Source organism: Maniola jurtina, chromosome 11 (genome assembly GCF_905333055.1).
Source record: "Maniola jurtina chromosome 11, ilManJurt1.1, whole genome shotgun sequence".
In the NCBI taxonomy this organism is placed as follows: Eukaryota; Metazoa; Arthropoda; class Insecta; order Lepidoptera; family Nymphalidae; genus Maniola; species Maniola jurtina.
The window spans coordinates 10,028,492-10,047,054 of record NC_060039.1 but is presented as its reverse complement, the minus strand read 5'-3'; the positions used below and the strand labels follow the sequence as shown (position 1 = coordinate 10,047,054).

Here is an 18,563-nt window from a genome sequence, read left to right as displayed (position 1 = left end):
TCGCTTCATACAAACATAGTTCCAATTTCATTTGAATATTAAGCAACCAAAGTCCATGAAATTTTGCAGACATATTCTAGAAACTAATATCTATGTCTGTGGTTTTCCAGATTTCTGTTAAAATATTCGGTTTCAAAGTTACGCGGTCTTAAAAATTTACATACAAATCTTTGAGCCCCTGTAATTTTAAAACTACATATTTTTAGAAAAATCTAAAACACCACAGACACAAATATTAGTTTCTAGAATATGTCTGCAAAATTTCATGGACTTTGGTTGCTTAATATTCAAATGAAATTGGAACTACGATTGTATGAAGCGAGTGACGGAGAGAGCCCTGTTAAGGTAGGTAGATGGTTATGTAAACGCGATGAAATTTAGGGAATGTGCAGTGAGGCAAGAGTCTAAACCATAGATAAAAAAAAGTGATTTATGGTCTAAACTCTAAACTAATCCATGACAAGTATGATACATGTACGGTCAGCCTCAGAATTAGAGTAGCAATTTCGCGAAACTATTGCATCAAAAACCTGTCGCACTTATGACCTTCTTCTATAAACACGCCACACACACCTAACGCATGTGCATAACCGTGCCACGCGAATATGATCATTAAGGTGCTAAACGACTTACGGTCTTTGAGTGTACCTAGGACTTACCATACTATTGTTACATTGTATTAAAATTTATATATTATGTATAATGTATATCTATGTAGTTACCCATTTATTTTTTAATTCAATTAGCGTTTTGAATGTGAATGAAAAACACGCACTTATACATATTTACTAAAGTTAAAAGCTTTACCAAATATTATTGCAATAACTTCAGGTTCATAATTTCGAACTTAAAAACACATTTTTCTTAAGTGTTAACATGATTAGTACATAGTTAGCTTATATACCTACGTAAATTATTATTAGTTTGTAATAGTTTTGAAAAAAAAAAATTTAACTTTGGAGATTTTTGTGCGAGTATATTTTGTGTATTTATATTGCTTCGGAAAATGGGTTATAGTTTCAAATCCATAAAACCAAAATGGCAATTTCTTACTATAAAATATGAAGGCAAGTGTAGTTATTTTCTTGCTGGTCAAAAAAGCTCATCAGAAAGGAATTATTTTAGTGGGATTTCATCTATGTCATATGATAATTTATATCTATAGGACTAGGTATTATTAATTAAGATCTAAGTAGGTATAAGTATTTATTATTGTTTCGATTACGATCATGTTATTTTGAATGTATGGTGTATATGTGTAGGTATGCTATGGTGTAGTTCTTACGCTTAGTATTAGCTATGTAAAATTTAATGTCATTTGGTTATAAGTTCTTATTTATTACTAGCAATAATATTATATACTACCTGTTCAATAAATTATTAGCTACTCATTCTGTGATGTTTCTTTACTCCATTCAGTCTCTATTCATTTTATGACAAAAAGTAAGATTTCACGAGTTCAGTATCGACGCAGAAATATTGCGTTTTTATCTTTCAAAAGAGTCACATTTTCATTTCATTCCCGTTGTTCAAATCCTTTCCAAATAAATCATTTAAGTTCTCTTGTTGTGAGGACGTATAGGTACATCTGTGTATCTATAGCAATATAATTTAACATTATAAATGCGAAAGAATGCCTGTCTGTCTGTCTGCTACCTTTTCACATACCATCCGTTCAATCGATTTTGACGAATAGTATCTACCTAATCTTATTTAAGCAATACATAGCAAAGTAAATCTGTTTATTGCATTAATATACGAAATCAATGTATAGATTTAAACCTACCTACTTTCTGTATCTAGACTTACCTATTTCCGCACCTTTTTCTCAAGGCTGCTGAGCTACAAATAACTAGTCCCTTGATAGTTTTTAAGGGGCATGAGACGGGCCTGCCCGCGAAATTCAAATTTAATTTGGTTTTTCGCATTTTTTAAACTAATACGACAACGTAGGCTTATGACATTTTCAATTGCGACAATGGCAGTATCATCCTCACAGGTTTATATAAAAATCTTTACTTGAAAGGGTCCAGGTTAAGAAATTAGCTGTAGTATCGACTAATTCTGACACATTAGTCGATACTAGAGCTAATACGAATTTCGTACCTTGAAAGCATAAATGTAGGCACACATTGATCAAAATCAGTCTACTATAACGTATGGCCCGAATTTTAGGCGCCCGAAATCGTAGGCATAGATTAACTACTGAAACGAAGAAAAGAAATTGCTTGCTGAATACTGGTGTGAAGTGTGCAGTGTTATAAATAATAAGTATTAGGAACTTTGAATTACCCTCATTTAACCTGCTCCATCATCAAAGCTTTTATATTTTGAGTAGCAGGTGCCTGTACCCTTAGATAAAAGAAAGATATGTCTACCTTTCTCTCGTGTGCACCTACTCTTCAAGACAAATCAACGAGTTCAAGCAATGCTTAAAACCAACTATAAATAGGTAATTTCGTATCTGGTTAAGTTCTACTTTTAGCCAACTGTTCTACTCGTTCAAACTTTGTGGAGTTACTAGATGGCTAACTTGCAAGGGAATAAAAAAACCAATTAATGTTACATCACTCTTATGGTAAAGTATTTGCATTGCACATCATCACTAGATTGATTGATTTAAATAAAGGGTAGGTGGGTATTTAATAGTTGAATAGATAAAATGTTAGTTCGCGCTCTCCCGATATAAAGAGGACACCCTTTACAGGGTACAGAACCCTAAAAAAGATTCCGATGAATATAGAACCTTCTCCATCTTGAAGTCGGTTAAAAAAGGTAAATAATAAAACGAAACAGTAGTAATATTTCAACAATCTAAAAATCCAGTTTTCCCGTTGCAAATATCAATTTCTAGTCTTATCTCCATGGCCATGATACCTACTGATTGCGACGTAGCGTCTACTTGAAACTGTAATAGCATAAGCCCTAAAGGTTATAACAACACTCATCAATAAATAATCCACTCTGAATCGACCCATTTACTTTACCGCAGTGTCTAGCAATTTATTCCAATAAGAGCGTTCCAAAAACGGGTAATTGACTTATCAGACGTGCAATTGAGACAAAATGCCACTTTCTATGAAACTTTCTCACTCTGATAGACGACCCGTAAAACCCGCGGGAGGTACAAGAGTCGTAAGAACTAAAAAGTACCTAGAGATTTGCTCGATTTTTGACGATTATCACTGTAACTAAAGCCCTCGTTACATCCAAAATCGTCAAAAATCGATTAACCTTTGTGCCTTATCGAGGGCTCCTCGTTACTTACCCCATACAATCGTATCGTCGTTAAAAGAAATTAGTCAAAATAATGAGTTTGAGAGTTACTTACTCACAAATTAGTCGATACTATAACTAATTTCTTAAACTGGACCCATTCAAGTAAAGATTTTTATATAAACCTGTGAGGATGATACTGCCATTGGCGCAATTAAAGTGCCATAAGCTACATTGTCAAATTGAAAAACCAAATTAAATATGAATTTCGCGGGCAGACCCGTCTCATGCACATTAATCGTAATCATAGTTTGATTCAGGCAATCGGTAAAATGCTGATTGAAGTCGGCAAATTACTGTCGCAGCTTACCTATTACGTGAGTCGTGCTCTTGCTGCTCTAGTGTCTCCCGGCGAGTTTCGCGGCTATGCACGATCTTCCATTAGTTAATTATTTTAAAACAATTAGAATAAGACCGCATTGTAAAATTACGGCGCGACTTTTATCTCAGGATTCCGTGATGTATTTTGAAAATATAACGCTGGATTGAAAATTGAGTTGGAAAATTGTGCGGTGGATTTACCTACTATTTAGAAATAAGTTAAAGTAGTAAATATCACTTGCTTTATCGGTGAAGGAAAACATCGTGAGGAAACCTGCATGCCCGAAAGGTGTCCATGATGTTTTCAAAGGTGTGCGAAGTAATACCAATCCGCACTTAGCCAGCGTATACTAGCGTAGCGTAGCGTAGCGTAGACTATGGCCAAACCCATTCTCATTCTGAGAGGAGACCAGTGTTCTGTAATGAGCCGGTGATGGGTTAATCATGATGATGATGAGTTAAACATAATATACGAATATAAATGAGTACCTATCTTCCTCTTTTACTCCTTTTTTTTTGTTGACGGGGGGGAAATCTTCACAAGATACCCGACCTCTTTGAAGAGAAATCGGGTTATGTGGGATTTTTACCCACTAAAACCCCCTCGATGGCCATCCTCAGCGCATATTAAGAGGCTCCGGGAACTCTTACGAACGTGCGCCGGTGCCTCCCCTGCGCGACGCCCAGTGGGCTCATCCTGAGCCCACTATCATGCAAGTAGGTAACTACCTACATGATAGATAAAAATAGCAATATTTTTGATTAAGTAAATTACCCATTACCCATAACATTATAACCCACATGGTGGGGCGATGGTAAGTGGTGAGTAGACAGGTTGAGTCCCTTTTTCAGAACATTGCTGCTCTAGTGATATTATGACACCTCTGTGCCTAATTACCTAACTTACCGCTGCTGATCTTAGTAATGATCAAGGTGATCCAGTCATCTCCGATACCGCATTATGATTACTTCGTGATAACTTGATAAGTACCTAAGCAATAAGCATGTAGCGTAATACAGCCTACCTACATTAAATTTCAGGCTCAATATTGTGACCATGAACGCGAAATGAATTTAAAAAAATCCCATAATATTGTAATTTGAATCTATCCCAAAATCAAATTTAATAAATATATGTAGGTTCCCTACTTTATCAATAACTAGCTGATGCCTGCGACTTCGTCTGCGTGGATTTGGATTTTCAAAAATCCTGTGGCAACTCATTGATTTTCCAGGATAAAAAGTAGCCTAAACCACTTTCCAGGGTTCACACCATATCATGTTAAATGTCAGGTCAATCTATTGCTCTGTTCAGGCGTGACTGAAGGACAAACCAACAAACCAACAAACAAACACACTTTCGCATTTATAATATGGGTAGTGAGGTAATGATAAACTTTATCATGGGTATGTAAGTACCGTGTGCTTGTATGTAAGGTATAGACGTTGCGCGTTGGAATCTCAAGCAAGGTAAATGGCGACTTTGCAAAGGAAGGTGCAGAGTTTGACAATCCCACAATAGGTGGTCAAACATCACACACAAGACATCAAACGAGCCGGGGGTGCCCAGGATTGGAAGTAGTGTGTGGAAATCCCTACAACAGACCTATAACCAGCTGTGGATGTTATATTGGTTGACAATAATTATGTAGGTGGGTACGTACCTACATAATTATATGCAATAATTAATGCAATAGGTAGGTAGACTCCTTTTTTTCTTTATTTATTTAGGAACTTTCATACCTAACTATAAACATTTCATAAGTAGGTAGGTACGAGAATTAATTCATTATCCGGCTAACCTTTTCTCATATCAGTATTCATAGATAAATTTGAAGTGGTAGATATAAAGAGATGTGACACTTCAAATACTGAATTGGCTATTCTCCCAAGAAACAAGTCTAAAATTGATGAATTAGAAATATAAATTGGACTGTTTGTCTGTAATTTGAAAACATTTGGTTTTTCTGCTGAAATCATAGTCATTTTTACTAGGCTATTTTTTTTTTTTTAAATTTTACTTTACATTTACCTTACCTGTACATTCTAAAACAGATTTTTAAATCAAAAAATGTTGGTAAAATACCCGAGTATGGAACCCTCGGTGCGCGAATCTGACTCGCACTTGGCCGGTTTTTCATGAGTAAATCCGTCATGGATACCATCGCACCCGAGGAAGTATGGTGATTCTGTCGGACTCTCACCTAAGCGCCATGGTGATCCACGCATCGCCTGGTGACCCGAACTCGTCGGCGATGCCCAGTCTACCCGCCTCTGGGGTCATTAAAATATCCCTACACACCACCAGAGCCGACTCGAGGACCATTTTCCGGTCGGCGATCCCAGGCTGTCTTTTAATTTGCTACGCTTAAAGGATTGATTGAAGGGAGGAAGGAGAAGGATAGAACGCAGCAGCAATCCTTGATCAAGTTGCTACATTACGAATATTTTAGATAAACTCTTTATATAAATATTGCGGTGAGATAACTCCCGCCAGTGTCGCAGCGTGGTCACTGCGCGTCAAACAATCAGCAAGTTGACGAGTTCGCGAGTGAATATTCAACAATGTTGTAAACGCAACTATTGCGCATGTATTGGGTTTCTTTTTCGATTATTATTTCTATCAGTCTCGTTCGTACTGTCTGTGCAGGTGCTCTAAATGAGTTAACACCGTAATCACGTTTTCGTGGTTGTTGAGTGTCGACCAGTATTTTGTGACAACTTGAAAGTGAAAGCGGATTAGGTACTTTAAAGGTAAGTTAGTTGTTTGCTACAGTTTACGATAAGGATGACTATTATAACTCTTTAATTTAGTTGGTAGGTATATCTATTTATGATTTGACGGTAAGGATGCAAGCTATTTCTGTGGTCTACCAAACTTAGTTGTTACGTTTTATGCCGTTGGTACGCAGATAATAATAATTAATTAATATTCGTACCTAATAACCGTAATAACTTACCTACATAGGTTACCTACATGTTTTCAAACAAGTTTTGTACCTAAACAAGGTTTTTTTTTCAGATGACACCTCAAATAATGAGATGGGTCTACAATAATAAACTACTCGTATTTTTTGGCGTGGCTACTTTTTGTTTCTTTGTGTCCACTGTAGCACTCTCCACACAAAATAATACGCTTAAACAATCAATAATGTTTATCAAGCAAAAACCTAACCAGCAGGACTCAAATGGAGCTATACCAAATGAAGCTGAATCGGCAGAGGTAAGTAATTAAAAGGTTTTTAGAGGGTCCCGTCCCGGAAGGGTACCAACGAGACCCTATTACTAAGTTTGTTTATCAGCGGCAGGCTGTATCTAGTGAACCGTAAGAGAGAGAGAGTAGAAACTTTCTAAGAAATTATATTTCTATTGCCACTTTAACGCTATAAACATTTCAAAATGACCGCCATGAATGGTGGATGAGGGGAGTGGGAGGATGATAATTACAGATCAAGTTTTATATGGGCTACGTCAGAAGATACGCTCTGTCGCTGCTTCATTCAATTCACCTACTCGACCTTTGTTTGGCTAAGTACCTACCTATGTCACCGGCTCGCTTCGCTCACCACCTCCCCTTTTCGTTCCACTCATTCAGACTCGCTTCATTCAGGACCTCTTTCGCAAAGAAATGGGCTTTGAACATGTAGGTGACAGACAGACAGACACTTGCATTTATGATGTTAGTATGGACAATAATTATTATCATAAATACAGATTGTTAACATATTATATTTAATTTATTCAGGTAGGGAGTTTCTACTCTAAGTAGTTACCTACCTTACCTACCTACCTACCTAACTTACCTACCTTAAGTACCTACCTTACTAACCCTTAGGTTAGAACCCAGGTCCCTACCATTCAAGTTCAAATTACTTTTTTTTTCAGAGTAACCGCTACCGACTTCCAAAACACGTTAGACCTACGAACTACGCTTTAAAATTAAATCCAAATCTTTCTAAGAAAATATTTGAAGGTGAAGTAAAAATTTCTCTCAACATTTCGAAGCCAGTTCGATCAATATTTTTGCATGCAAACAATTTGGAGATACATTACACTGAAGTCAAAAGCAGCAACAATCAAAGTATTCCTGTGATATCTACAGCTATGTGGTCGACTTCAGAAGTATTTCAGGTGAATTTAAAAGAAGAAATTCAAGCAAATACGAATTGCGAACTTATTTTAACATTCACGGGAAGATTAGATAAAGGGATTGTTGGATTTTATGCGAGTACCATGCGCAGTGGAGAGTAAGTATCCTAAGATTAGATGCTTATCTGCTTACGATGTTCAATATCAAAACAGCTAGAGTTCAGAGCTGAACCACCATTAAAAATAAATATTTAGGCAGCTGTCATTCTCACGTGATCTGCCAATGTCAACTGTCTTATTGACAAGTTATCGACTTTGAGATTGACAGCTCATAGCTAGTGTTGCCAACCTGGTAGATTTTCCACTAAAACTGGTGGTTTCGACTGGTGGCTAGTGGATTCTTCTAGTGGTTTAGTAGAATTAGTTTCAATCACTGAAATGCAATCATTCAATCGCTAAGCCAAGTTTCGGTTTAACGGGCGGATTTAATGAGCGCTGACTGTATGATGATCATGATAAAAGGAAACTAGTACAATATATACCTACGTACTTATTGTTTTCTTTCTTAACATAACTAAAAATTGTTTAGTGGAAAATTTACTAGAGAGTAGGGCAGGTTTTCATTAGTGATTTTAGATGTTGAATCTGGTGGTCAAAGAGTACCTATGTAATCAGTCACTTTGCTGGTGGTGAGTTTATTTAACTGTTTGCAACACTGCAAGTCAGCCGTCACTCGTCAGCTGAAAATTGAAAACTGTGATTGAAAATTGAAAACAAAGAATTTGTTTTTATTTGTCCTGTTTTCTTGTGCCTTTTTAATAATAGAGTTGTAGTCTTAGTGAGCATAATATATGATTTTTAAGAGCTTTTGGAGGCTTAGAAGTGTAGTAACCCATAAAGCTTCTACTTGTATTTGCCGGTGTAAATCAGTTATCTCTTTCAATAACATGGAGAGCTTGTGTAAAACAAAGCTGACTGAAAGGCTTTGTAATTTGGTTCGGCCAACGCATTATAAACTGGTCCTGAATCCTGATTTAAAAACAGGCCTTTTTATAGGCGATGTTACTATCGACATCAATGTGAATGAAGTTAGGAAGTTTGTGGCCTTACATACAAAATTTTTAAGTATAGACGATGTTAAAGTGTATAGAAATAAAAATGAGGTATCGATAGCAAAGTTCCTGGAAGTAGAATCATTAGAGCAACTTTTAATACACTTTGACAATAATCTAAATCCTGGAAGTTACCAAGTGCATATTAAGTTCAGTGGCAATTTAACTCGCAATATCGTTGGTTTATATTTATCTCACTTGAAAGATAAAAGGTACTTATATGCATTTCTATAAAATATTAATCAATTATCTTCACCATTTATTAAAATAACTTTTTGCATATATTTAAGCTTCTTTGTAATAAATATTGTTTAATTACAGTACAATGGTGGCCAGTAAATTCCAACCAACCTATGCTCGGCAAGCATTTCCCTGTTTTGATGAGCCAGACTTCAAAGCTACATATGATATAACACTTGTGAAACCTGTCGACTATATGGCACTTTCTAATATGAATGTAAGATAAGTTTTTAAAGGTAATCAAAATATAATTTGAAACAATGAACAATCTTATACAATTTCTAGTTGCAGTTGCACACAACTTCTTTACACAGTAGATAGACTATTTTGTTGTGCATGATTAATAATATGTTTTCACAATTAGGTAATTTTGTAAATAACAACCTGTACTTTTGTCTGTTCTCTACATAACAATATATAACAAATTGGAAAATTTGAAAATAATAATAGAAATCTAAAATTGGTATAATACTGCAGACAATTTATAAACTTCATGTTAAATAATTGATCCTTGAAACCTACCATTGCTTAACAGCACATGCTATTGGTTAATGCTTTCATATCATGTTTGGTTTTTTTAGGAAGTATCTAAAACATTGGATCCAACTTCTAATACAGAAGCAGTCACGTTTGCCACCAGTGTACCAATGTCCACATACTTAGCCTGTTTCGTTGTATGCAACTTTAATGTGAAGGAAAATGAAATTATGGCCAATGGTATTGGTAAAAATTTCAAATTAAGATCTTTTGCCCAAAAAGACCAAACACATAAAATTGATTTTGCTCAAGACATTGGAAAGAGAGTGACAGAGTTTTATATTAGGTATTATGAAGTTCCATTCCCGTTACCAAAATTGGGTAAGTCTTATCTTAATTTCTTAAAATTTAAAATACTTTGTGTGTACTCAAAATTATCCATACTTCCACAAATATTATCCTAACTGAGCCTGTCTGTCTGTTACCACTGTTCAACTGATTTTGACTTTTGGCATAGAGATAGCTTGCATCCCGTAGGAATCTTATCCATCCATAGCAATCACACTAATATTATAAAGGCGAAAGTTTGTATGTGTGTGTGTATGTTTGTTACTCCTTCACGCAAAAACTACTGGACGGATTTGGCTGAAATTCGGAATTGAGATAGATAATATCCTGGATTAGCATATAGGCTATTTTTTATCCCGGAAAACCAAAGAGTTCCCACAGGATTTCGAAAAACCTAAATCCACGCGGACGAAGTCGCGGGCGTCAGCTAGTTACTCCATAAAATTGACTTTACTAGTTGATTAAACTTAATTCAATGCAATGTGCATGAATAAACCCAGTAGTCATTAGTCTTTGCACCACAGGTGATTACAATTATAGTTTTGGGCATCAAAACAAATCCACTTTGAGTTGCACAAGTCAGTGGGAGATAAGAATGAGTTTTGTAACCTACTTTGCTTATTTTTTGTGTACAAGTTTAAAGTTACTAGTAACTCTGGTGCAACTGGCATTTAGTCAATTTGAGTTCTTGATAAAGATATTAACAGCTCTGATTATTATAAGCATGCTAGAAAGATTATGTTTAAAAAGTGTGATGAAGCAATATTATATTCAGTGACAAAAATATCCTACTAGGCTAGCATGAGCACAGCAAGAAAACAGAAAATCATAGAATTTCTTATAATAAGAAATTCTATGATTCCCATAGGCTAGTTCTATACTTCATAGAAGTTTGCTAAGCTTTTCTTGTCTCTGCTGCTAGGAGTGATAAGAGTATAGAAGTCTAGAAGCAACAGTGATTTCAGAACAATTTCCTTATTCTCTTGATTATTATGATTGAGTTATATAGACTTTATTGGTTATGTTTTCAGATATGATTGCGATCCCTGATTATGTATCAGGAGCGACTGAACATTGGGGCTTGATAACTTATAGAGAAACATCATTTCTAATAGATGACGAAACTGCCTCTTCGAAAAATAAGATCAGTGTTGCTAATACTGTGGCCCATGAATTGGCGCATATGTGGTTTGGTAACTTAGGTATGTAATCTACTTCTTTTCTGAACCTTGTTTCTACATTTAAAATTTAATTTGTTAAGAGAAGTTCACCTGACAGTGCTGCATACAAACATATGCTTTTCATTTGATTTTATTAACCAATTAAACTCAATGACATTTTATAGACAAGTTCTTATAACTGATGTCTGTGTCTGTAGTTAGCCAGATTTCCGTAAAAATATCTAATTTTAAAGTTGCACAGGTTCAAAGATTTATATATATAAATCCTTGGCCAGTGCAGATAACTTTGAAACTAAATATTTTAACAGAAGTCTGGGAAACCAAAAACACAGACATTTTAGTTCCTAGAATATGTGTACAATATTTCTATAAGTTTAATTGATTAAATTCAAATATGAAACAAGCTATGTTTATTTGAAGCTACGAAATACAAATACACTTCTCTTAAAAATAAGTTTTATTTTCTTATTTTTCTTAGTTACAATGAAGTGGTGGGATGAAGTGTGGCTGAATGAGGGCTTTGCTTCGTATATGCAAGTAAAATCGCTCAATGCGATAGAACCTTCTTGGACGATGGTATTATTTTATTTCATTACTAGGTGGGCTTTCTGTGTGAATTTAGGATTTTAAATATACTATGGAAACTTTAAGGAATTTTCCGGGATAAAAATATATCCCTTTGCTTTGTGGGATAAACAATTATCCCAAAAAGCAAAGGGTTCTAACAAGATTTTTCAAAAGCCTATATCCACGCGGATGTTGTCAGAGCCACCATCTACCTAAGACAGCATAATAACTACAAAGTTCACAAAATATAACTAGAATGTTTTTTAGCTGGATCAATTTTTAACACGTACCTTACATTCAGTGTTAGTGACAGATGCTAAACTCTCCAGTCATCCGATAGTACAAACAGTTGAGACACCAGACCAGATCACTGCCATTTTTGACGCCATCTCCTACAATAAGGTTTGTAAACATGTTTTAAGACACCTTTCAATGACTTGACAATGAATGTGTGTATGCATGCATGCGTGCGCGCATGCGTACGTATATATGCGTGCGTGTGTGAATGCGTCTGTGTGTGCGTGAATGCGTGCGTGTCTGTATGTATGTGGATGTGTAGGTATCTGTTCATCGATTGTCTTATAAAAATAAAAACACATACTAATACTTTGATAATATATAAATTTAATATTTTGATAAATGAGGTTACGTTTAACGGTCTGAAATATTAAAGCTGGGGTAAATGTATCCGATTTGGTATCAAATGAATCATTTGCAGGGTGCATCGGTTTTAAGAATGCTGGAAGGTTTCATTGGCGAAGAGAACTTCCGTCGGGGAGTCTCAGATTATTTAAAGACGTATGAATTCGGTAACACTGTCACGCAAGACTTGTTATCGTCCATGGAGCCTTACTTTAAGAAAGACTACCCTGATCTTAGTCTTAGGTAAGTGAATATAAATTCCCAGTATCCGCAACTTTGTCTTTTGTAAAATACCTACTGGTTTATAAAATTGTAAAATTGTTTGAATTTCCGTTGCATTGAGATATTTCCGTATCAAACTTCGCCAAGATTGAGAGTTTAAACTTTGAAACTTTAGCAGAGAGACAGACACACTTTCTCATTTATAATATCAATAAGGAACTACTTGTGGTGTACAACAGAATTAGCCACATGATTATAATACTTTTAGCTACATAATGGACACATGGACCAGACAGATGGGTTATCCTCTGCTAAGCGTAAAGCCCGGAGATCAGGCTAACACCTACATAGTCACTCAGACCAGATTCCTAATAAACCCGGAGGCTGTGGATAATCAAACATCGGAATTTAGGTATGTAGATTAAATTGTATCATCATCAACTCAATACTAAGCACGGCCATTGTTCACAACTGTGGTTTTTTATTTATTTTTGTAGGATATTTTATTTCACTTTTCTTCTTCTTTGTTAGCTATTATTTATCCATTGTTGGACATAGGCCTCCTCACGTGCACGCCATTCTTCTTGGTGCTGGGCGAGCCTCCTCCAAGTTTCACTTTTACTTCCACTAAATTTTAATTAGAAAATGTGTTTTGATTATTTTTCCTCCTCTAGATATCGCTGGTATGTTCCAATAACTTACAAAACTAACAAAGGACCTAAAGAAGGAATAATTTGGTTCCCAAATAGTCAAGAAAGTGGTAAGTTTTTCTCGTTTATTTATTTTAGTTTACAACTAAGTGATGTCTATAACTTTGTCCGCTTACGTTGATACCTCCGTCAATTAGTTTAGCCATATGTGTAGATATTTAAATAGTGTTAACATTTAGTGTTTTATCATTTTGACAGTTACAATCACACTTGGCGAAGGAGAAAAATGGTTGAAGATAAACAATAACCAAGTCGGTTACTATAGAGTGGACTACACAGCTGACATGTGGCAAAATCTCATACAGGAGTTGAAAAACGGGTCTAAGCAGGTATAATTGATGTAAAAAGCTATTTAATTTTTGAAGCGAGTCTTCATTAAAGAAACGAAAAATTCAGGCATCCGACATTTTGGTGAAAGTTAAGAGTTAAGACTGGCCTGGATTCAGTCAGTCAGTCAATACAAAGCTAAGTAAAATAAGAAGTTGCTATCTCATGTGTGTGATGTCGTTTAGTCTCATTTTACTGCACTGCGACGCAGCGGGCAGAGCCTAAGGTCGCCAAAAAACTTCGCTTCAATAAAAATCGATAATACTGAGTAAACGTCTTAAGACAAACTTTCTCTTTGAGTCGTATTCCTCATTGTTAAGGATGGTCACCCATCCAGTTGCAACTTAAGTCAATATTGCTTAAAAATCGCAATCGATTGATATGCGTTGTCACAACTGCCACTTTTTATCCCACAGCTAACAATATCGGACAGAGCACATCTGCTGAACGATATATTTGCCTTAGCCGAGTCTAAAATCGTTCCTTACCCCGTGGCGTTAGACCTTTCAACGTACCTGAACGTCGAATCAGACTTCGTCCCGTGGGAGGCCGCCACGTCTATATTCGCAACGCTTTCCGGGAGATTGACCAATACACCGGCATTTGATAACTTGGAGGTAAGCACATACTCATTTGTCTCTTAGAGCCATTCTGGAACTTAGTGCTCATACACACGGCGACTTCGATATAAATTACAGATTCTTAAGGTCACCTTCGACCGATTTGCCGGACGACTAGTCAACTGTGGGTATTGGACCTCCTAAGGTCCAATACCCACAGTTCCCACAGGCTTACCAACATTTTCTCAGTGTCGATGTGATATCAACAGCATCATCATCTACTGAGCATGGGTCTCTACTCAGACTGAGAAGGTTTTAAGCTATATTGATAACTCATAACGATATAGTACCAAATCATTATAATATTTTATTAAATTTTTTAAAGATTGATGCATATAATACTATCCCCAACATATCATTATTTTATTAAAGACATAGACTTATATATTACTTCGTAATTAGAGACTTTCCTTTTTTCAGAAATACGTACAAAGTCTAGTGAAACCTTTCTATGAAAAGCAACCTTGGGAGAAGACAAGCCTGAGCGTGATTGAAGGGTAAGCCCCAATTTTTAAATATTTCATTTTTTTATAAAACATATCTACAATAGTTGGCCCAAAATATGAGATGACAAGTTCTCTTTGACAAATATTTTTTCTTAAAATCTTTGAACAATCTTTCAGCACAGTTTTTGGGTGTTGACGGCAATGCTGCCGTGCCGCCAAGCGTTTATAGCAAACCGATATGGGTTTTGATAAAACAGCTATACCCCTTCCAAGTTAGTCCGCTTCCATCTTGACGGCATCATCTCTTATCATCAAATGAGATAGTAGTCTAGAACTAACTTGGAACAAAAAAAAGTCCTTTGCATATGTAGGCCCAATGTGCATGGCGAAAATGTAGACAGCCAATTGGTGTATAATTGCCTCGCGAGGACAATTCAGGCTCAGTTGCTCTTACACGTTGGCCTACATGCGCCGAACGCGTTTGGCTGTACGGGAGCAGTGTCTGTGTGCTCGACCGTATCAATAGATTTTACCTTCGAGTGGTGTTGTGCTCGGGGCGCCAGCTGGGCGAACGGTTGTATCTTGAAATAAGCACTACAGTGCTGATTTCAGAAAATTCTGTTAGTGTGATTCAGATTTGCGTCTCGTGCTTTGACTTCCGAGAAATGTACCCGTGCTGCCATCTGGTGTGAGCGTCGTGAGTAGTCACGCTTGGGTTCGTGTATCCAGTGATTGTTGAGATTGTTGTATGAGTGAGAAGCGCGATCTGTTTTATATTTCATATTAGTTGTTGAACCTTAGCTCTTGCTTCAGCTTGCTTCGGGCGCGAGTGTTATCGCTGGCCACAGCGTACCGTCTGCCGGCTGCAGAAGCGAAGGTTCGCAGTCTTTTCTTGTCATGGCTCAATGGGGACTCCAATCAAACCAGAATAGAACCCGACTTGCGAGATTTTGTCTACCATTATGGTTAGTATTTTGTAAATCATTTGATCCTAGGTATAGGTTGGTAGAGGAATAAAGTAAATAAAATGTAGTCTTTTTATGTAAGGTATGAAATCAGCGACGCAAGATGAGTGGGACAAGTTGTGGCAAATCTATTTGAAAGAGGAGGATGTACAGGAACAGTCTAAACTACGAAGTGCGTTGTCTGCGCCTCGAGATGCTAACGTTTTGAGAAGGTAAACATATTTTTTAATATCTCGAAGTGTAACGCTTGAATTTACTTTATTTTACCTTTTTTTAGAGTCAAAGTTATTAAATACATCCAGTGCACACTTTTTGGTTGTCAATCTGCACATACAAAAGGAAAAACTGACTGAATGACTGACTGACTGATTTATTAACGCACAGCTAAAACTGGTGGACTGATTGGGCTGAAATCTGGCATGCAGCTATTATGACGTAGACATCCGATAAGAAAGGATTTTTGAAAATTAAATTCTAAAGGGGTTTGAAGTTTTTGTAATTTTTGTAGAAATCGCGGGCATAAGTTAGTTGTTTAATATGTAAGATTTGTTGTAATGGTTATAATTATTCAGTAATTACGTAAACTTAAAGCTAAAGCTACCAGGGTTTCAAAAGCTTCCTAGTTTGAATAGAGTCTGTAGCAAACCCAATAGGGAATTCTTTTTATTATCACCATTTCACAAAATCACGTAAAGTTTATTAGAACTATCGAACTATTTAAAGTAACTCATTCCCAAACTTTCTTATCATTTGATATAGTAGATTTGACAGTTTGATAGAGTAGAGATTAGGATTTTTCAGTAATTACTAATTTTGTATAGAATTATGTTACCTTTTTTATAGATATTTGGATCTGGCATGGGATGAAAACAACATTCGCAGTCAGGATTACCTAAACGTGCTGTCTTATATCAGCAGTAATCTAAATGGTACCGAATTAGTGTGGGACAACGTTCGGACGAATTGGCCCAAACTGGTCGAACGATTCACTCTGAACAGCAGATATTTAGGCAGCCTAATACCTGACATTACTGATTCCTTCAGTACGGATCAAAAGTTGAAAGAGGTATGGATTCTCAAATTTGAATTCTAGATAGATAGATGAAATCTATAATGCACACAAAAACATGAAAAGGAACACAACACCAAAGGAAGAAACAGAAAAACAATTGTGTTCAAAGGCGGCTTTATTGCTTAGAGCAATCTTCACCAGGTAACCTTTGCTGAAAGGAGAAGCTAGTGTTGGATAGTACTAGATGTTAAAGCCAAAGAGATACTAGTCGGGTTTTACTTTTGAAACTTTATCTTGTTTATAAACGTAAGATTTATCTTATCTATCTGAAAAGAAAGATCGTGATAAAAAATTCTTATCTTTATTTATGACAAACTTGTATTTTGCTTTATGAAGATTTTGCACTTAAATTTTATTCAATGAGAAATGAAGTTAGTCTTGATGCGATCTAACCTAAAAAGAAAGCAACGTGAGAAAAGAACTAGAGGATGCCCGTGACTTCGTCCGCGTGGATGTAGGTTTTTGAATATCCCGTGGGAACTCTTTGATTGTCCGGGATAAAAAGTAGCCTATGTCCGTCCCCGGGATAAAGGCTAACTCTGTACCTTTCGTCAAAATCGGTTAAACTGTTGGGCCGTGAAAAGGTAGCAGACAGACACACTTTAGCATTTATAATACTAGAGGATGCCCGCGACTTCGTCCACGTGGATTTAGATTTTTATAGATCCCGTGGGAACTGTTTGATTTTCCGGGATAAAAAGTTGCCTATTTCGATTACAGGAACGCAAGCTACTTCGGTACCTTTCATACAAATCGGTTAAGTGGATGGTTCTTTAAGAATCCCGCGGGAACTCTTTGATTTTCCGGGATAAAAAGTAACCTATGTCCGTCCCCGGGATATAAGCTAGCCCTGTACCAAATTTCGTCGGAATTCAGTCCGCTCCTCAACCCTTGAGCTATCGAGGCTCTAAATTACTTAGGGGGTTATGAAATGATGTCAATTTTCAGATGGAGGAGTTTTTCGCCCGATACCCTGAAGCGGGTGCAGGCGAGTCATCCCGCGTGCGCGCCCTCGAAACTGTTCGCAACAATATCCAGTGGGCGACCACTCACCTGGCTGTAGTGTCTACCTGGTTACAAGAAGCTGTCAACCCTGCAAAACTTTAAAAGCCTTGACGAAAAGAAAAAAGAAAGGATGATGAACGTATAAAACCTGGGCGTAAGGCCAAAAGAAATGTAACTATAGTGCATATATATTGAGAAAGGACTCGCCATATTTGTTTTATGTCAACTAACATTTCAAAAGTACGATTTTAGTTCTTCGTCTAAATCTGAAAACTGCATCCATCATTATTTACAATCGCAATCGTGATTGGCTGAATTTATGGTATTCTTGTTGCAACAATACATTGCAGCCAATAGTAAGCGAGCATCAACGCAAGCGATGATTGCGATCGTGACATTGTAGCTGTTATTCTACCGCAGTCGAGCCGCCGTACTTTTGTCATAACAGTTGACATAGGTTGAGATCTATAGAGCGCACTTTGACTTTGCTCAGACTTAAGCCACTGTTAAAACGAGACAGCGTTATACGGCTGGCATAAATCTGTCTCGTTTTAACTGAAACTTAACTCTAAGCAAAGTCAAAGTGCGCTCTATAGATTTCAACCATAGATCAAATGTGGCAAGTCCTTTCTTAAAATTTATTATAGTGTCAGCTAAGAGAAATCAATGCTAGAAATATACTAATATAAATAACACTAGCAATATCCACCGGATTTACTTGAAGATATTTTTTAAGCTTGAAGTACTTAAATCACAAAATTTATGATATTTGATATGTTTAGCTAATTTTCAGTCATGACTCGTTTTGTCATACAAATCCGTGTTAAGGGGCATGAGACGGGTCTGCCCGGTGGATGCTACGCCATTGGCGCAATTAAAGTGCCATAAGCCTACTTTGTCGTATTAGTTTACAAATTGCGAAAACCCAAATTAAATTTGAATT

At 36.4% G+C, this 18,563-nt stretch overlaps 1 protein-coding gene across 3 annotated transcripts; it reads left to right on the top strand.

Annotated features, from left to right (window-relative positions):
- The first annotated feature begins 6,097 nt into the window (after nt 1-6,097).
- Nucleotides 6,098-17,906, top strand: LOC123869531 (glutamyl aminopeptidase). Of its 3 annotated transcripts, XM_045912505.1 has the most exons (19): nt 6,098-6,337; nt 6,469-6,479; nt 6,607-6,820; nt 7,483-7,844; nt 9,120-9,255; nt 9,620-9,896; nt 10,895-11,065; nt 11,523-11,620; nt 11,879-12,013; nt 12,330-12,496; nt 12,744-12,887; nt 13,150-13,235; nt 13,384-13,514; nt 13,929-14,129; nt 14,553-14,629; nt 15,392-15,543; nt 15,626-15,755; nt 16,387-16,609; nt 17,564-17,906. In XM_045912505.1, exons 3-19 carry the CDS (start codon nt 6,620-6,622, stop codon nt 17,720-17,722), a joined length of 2,850 nt encoding a protein of 949 aa, XP_045768461.1. In that variant the 5' UTR covers nt 6,098-6,337; nt 6,469-6,479; nt 6,607-6,619; the 3' UTR covers nt 17,723-17,906. The 3 variants fall into 3 exon arrangements, with proteins under 3 accessions (XP_045768461.1, XP_045768462.1, XP_045768463.1); XM_045912506.1 differs by lacking the exon at nt 6,469-6,479 and having other exon boundaries at nt 6,098-6,351; nt 6,620-6,820; XM_045912507.1 differs by lacking the exons at nt 6,098-6,337; nt 6,469-6,479; nt 6,607-6,820; nt 7,483-7,844 and adding an exon at nt 8,402-9,010.
- The last annotated feature ends 657 nt before the right edge of the window (nt 17,907-18,563 follow it).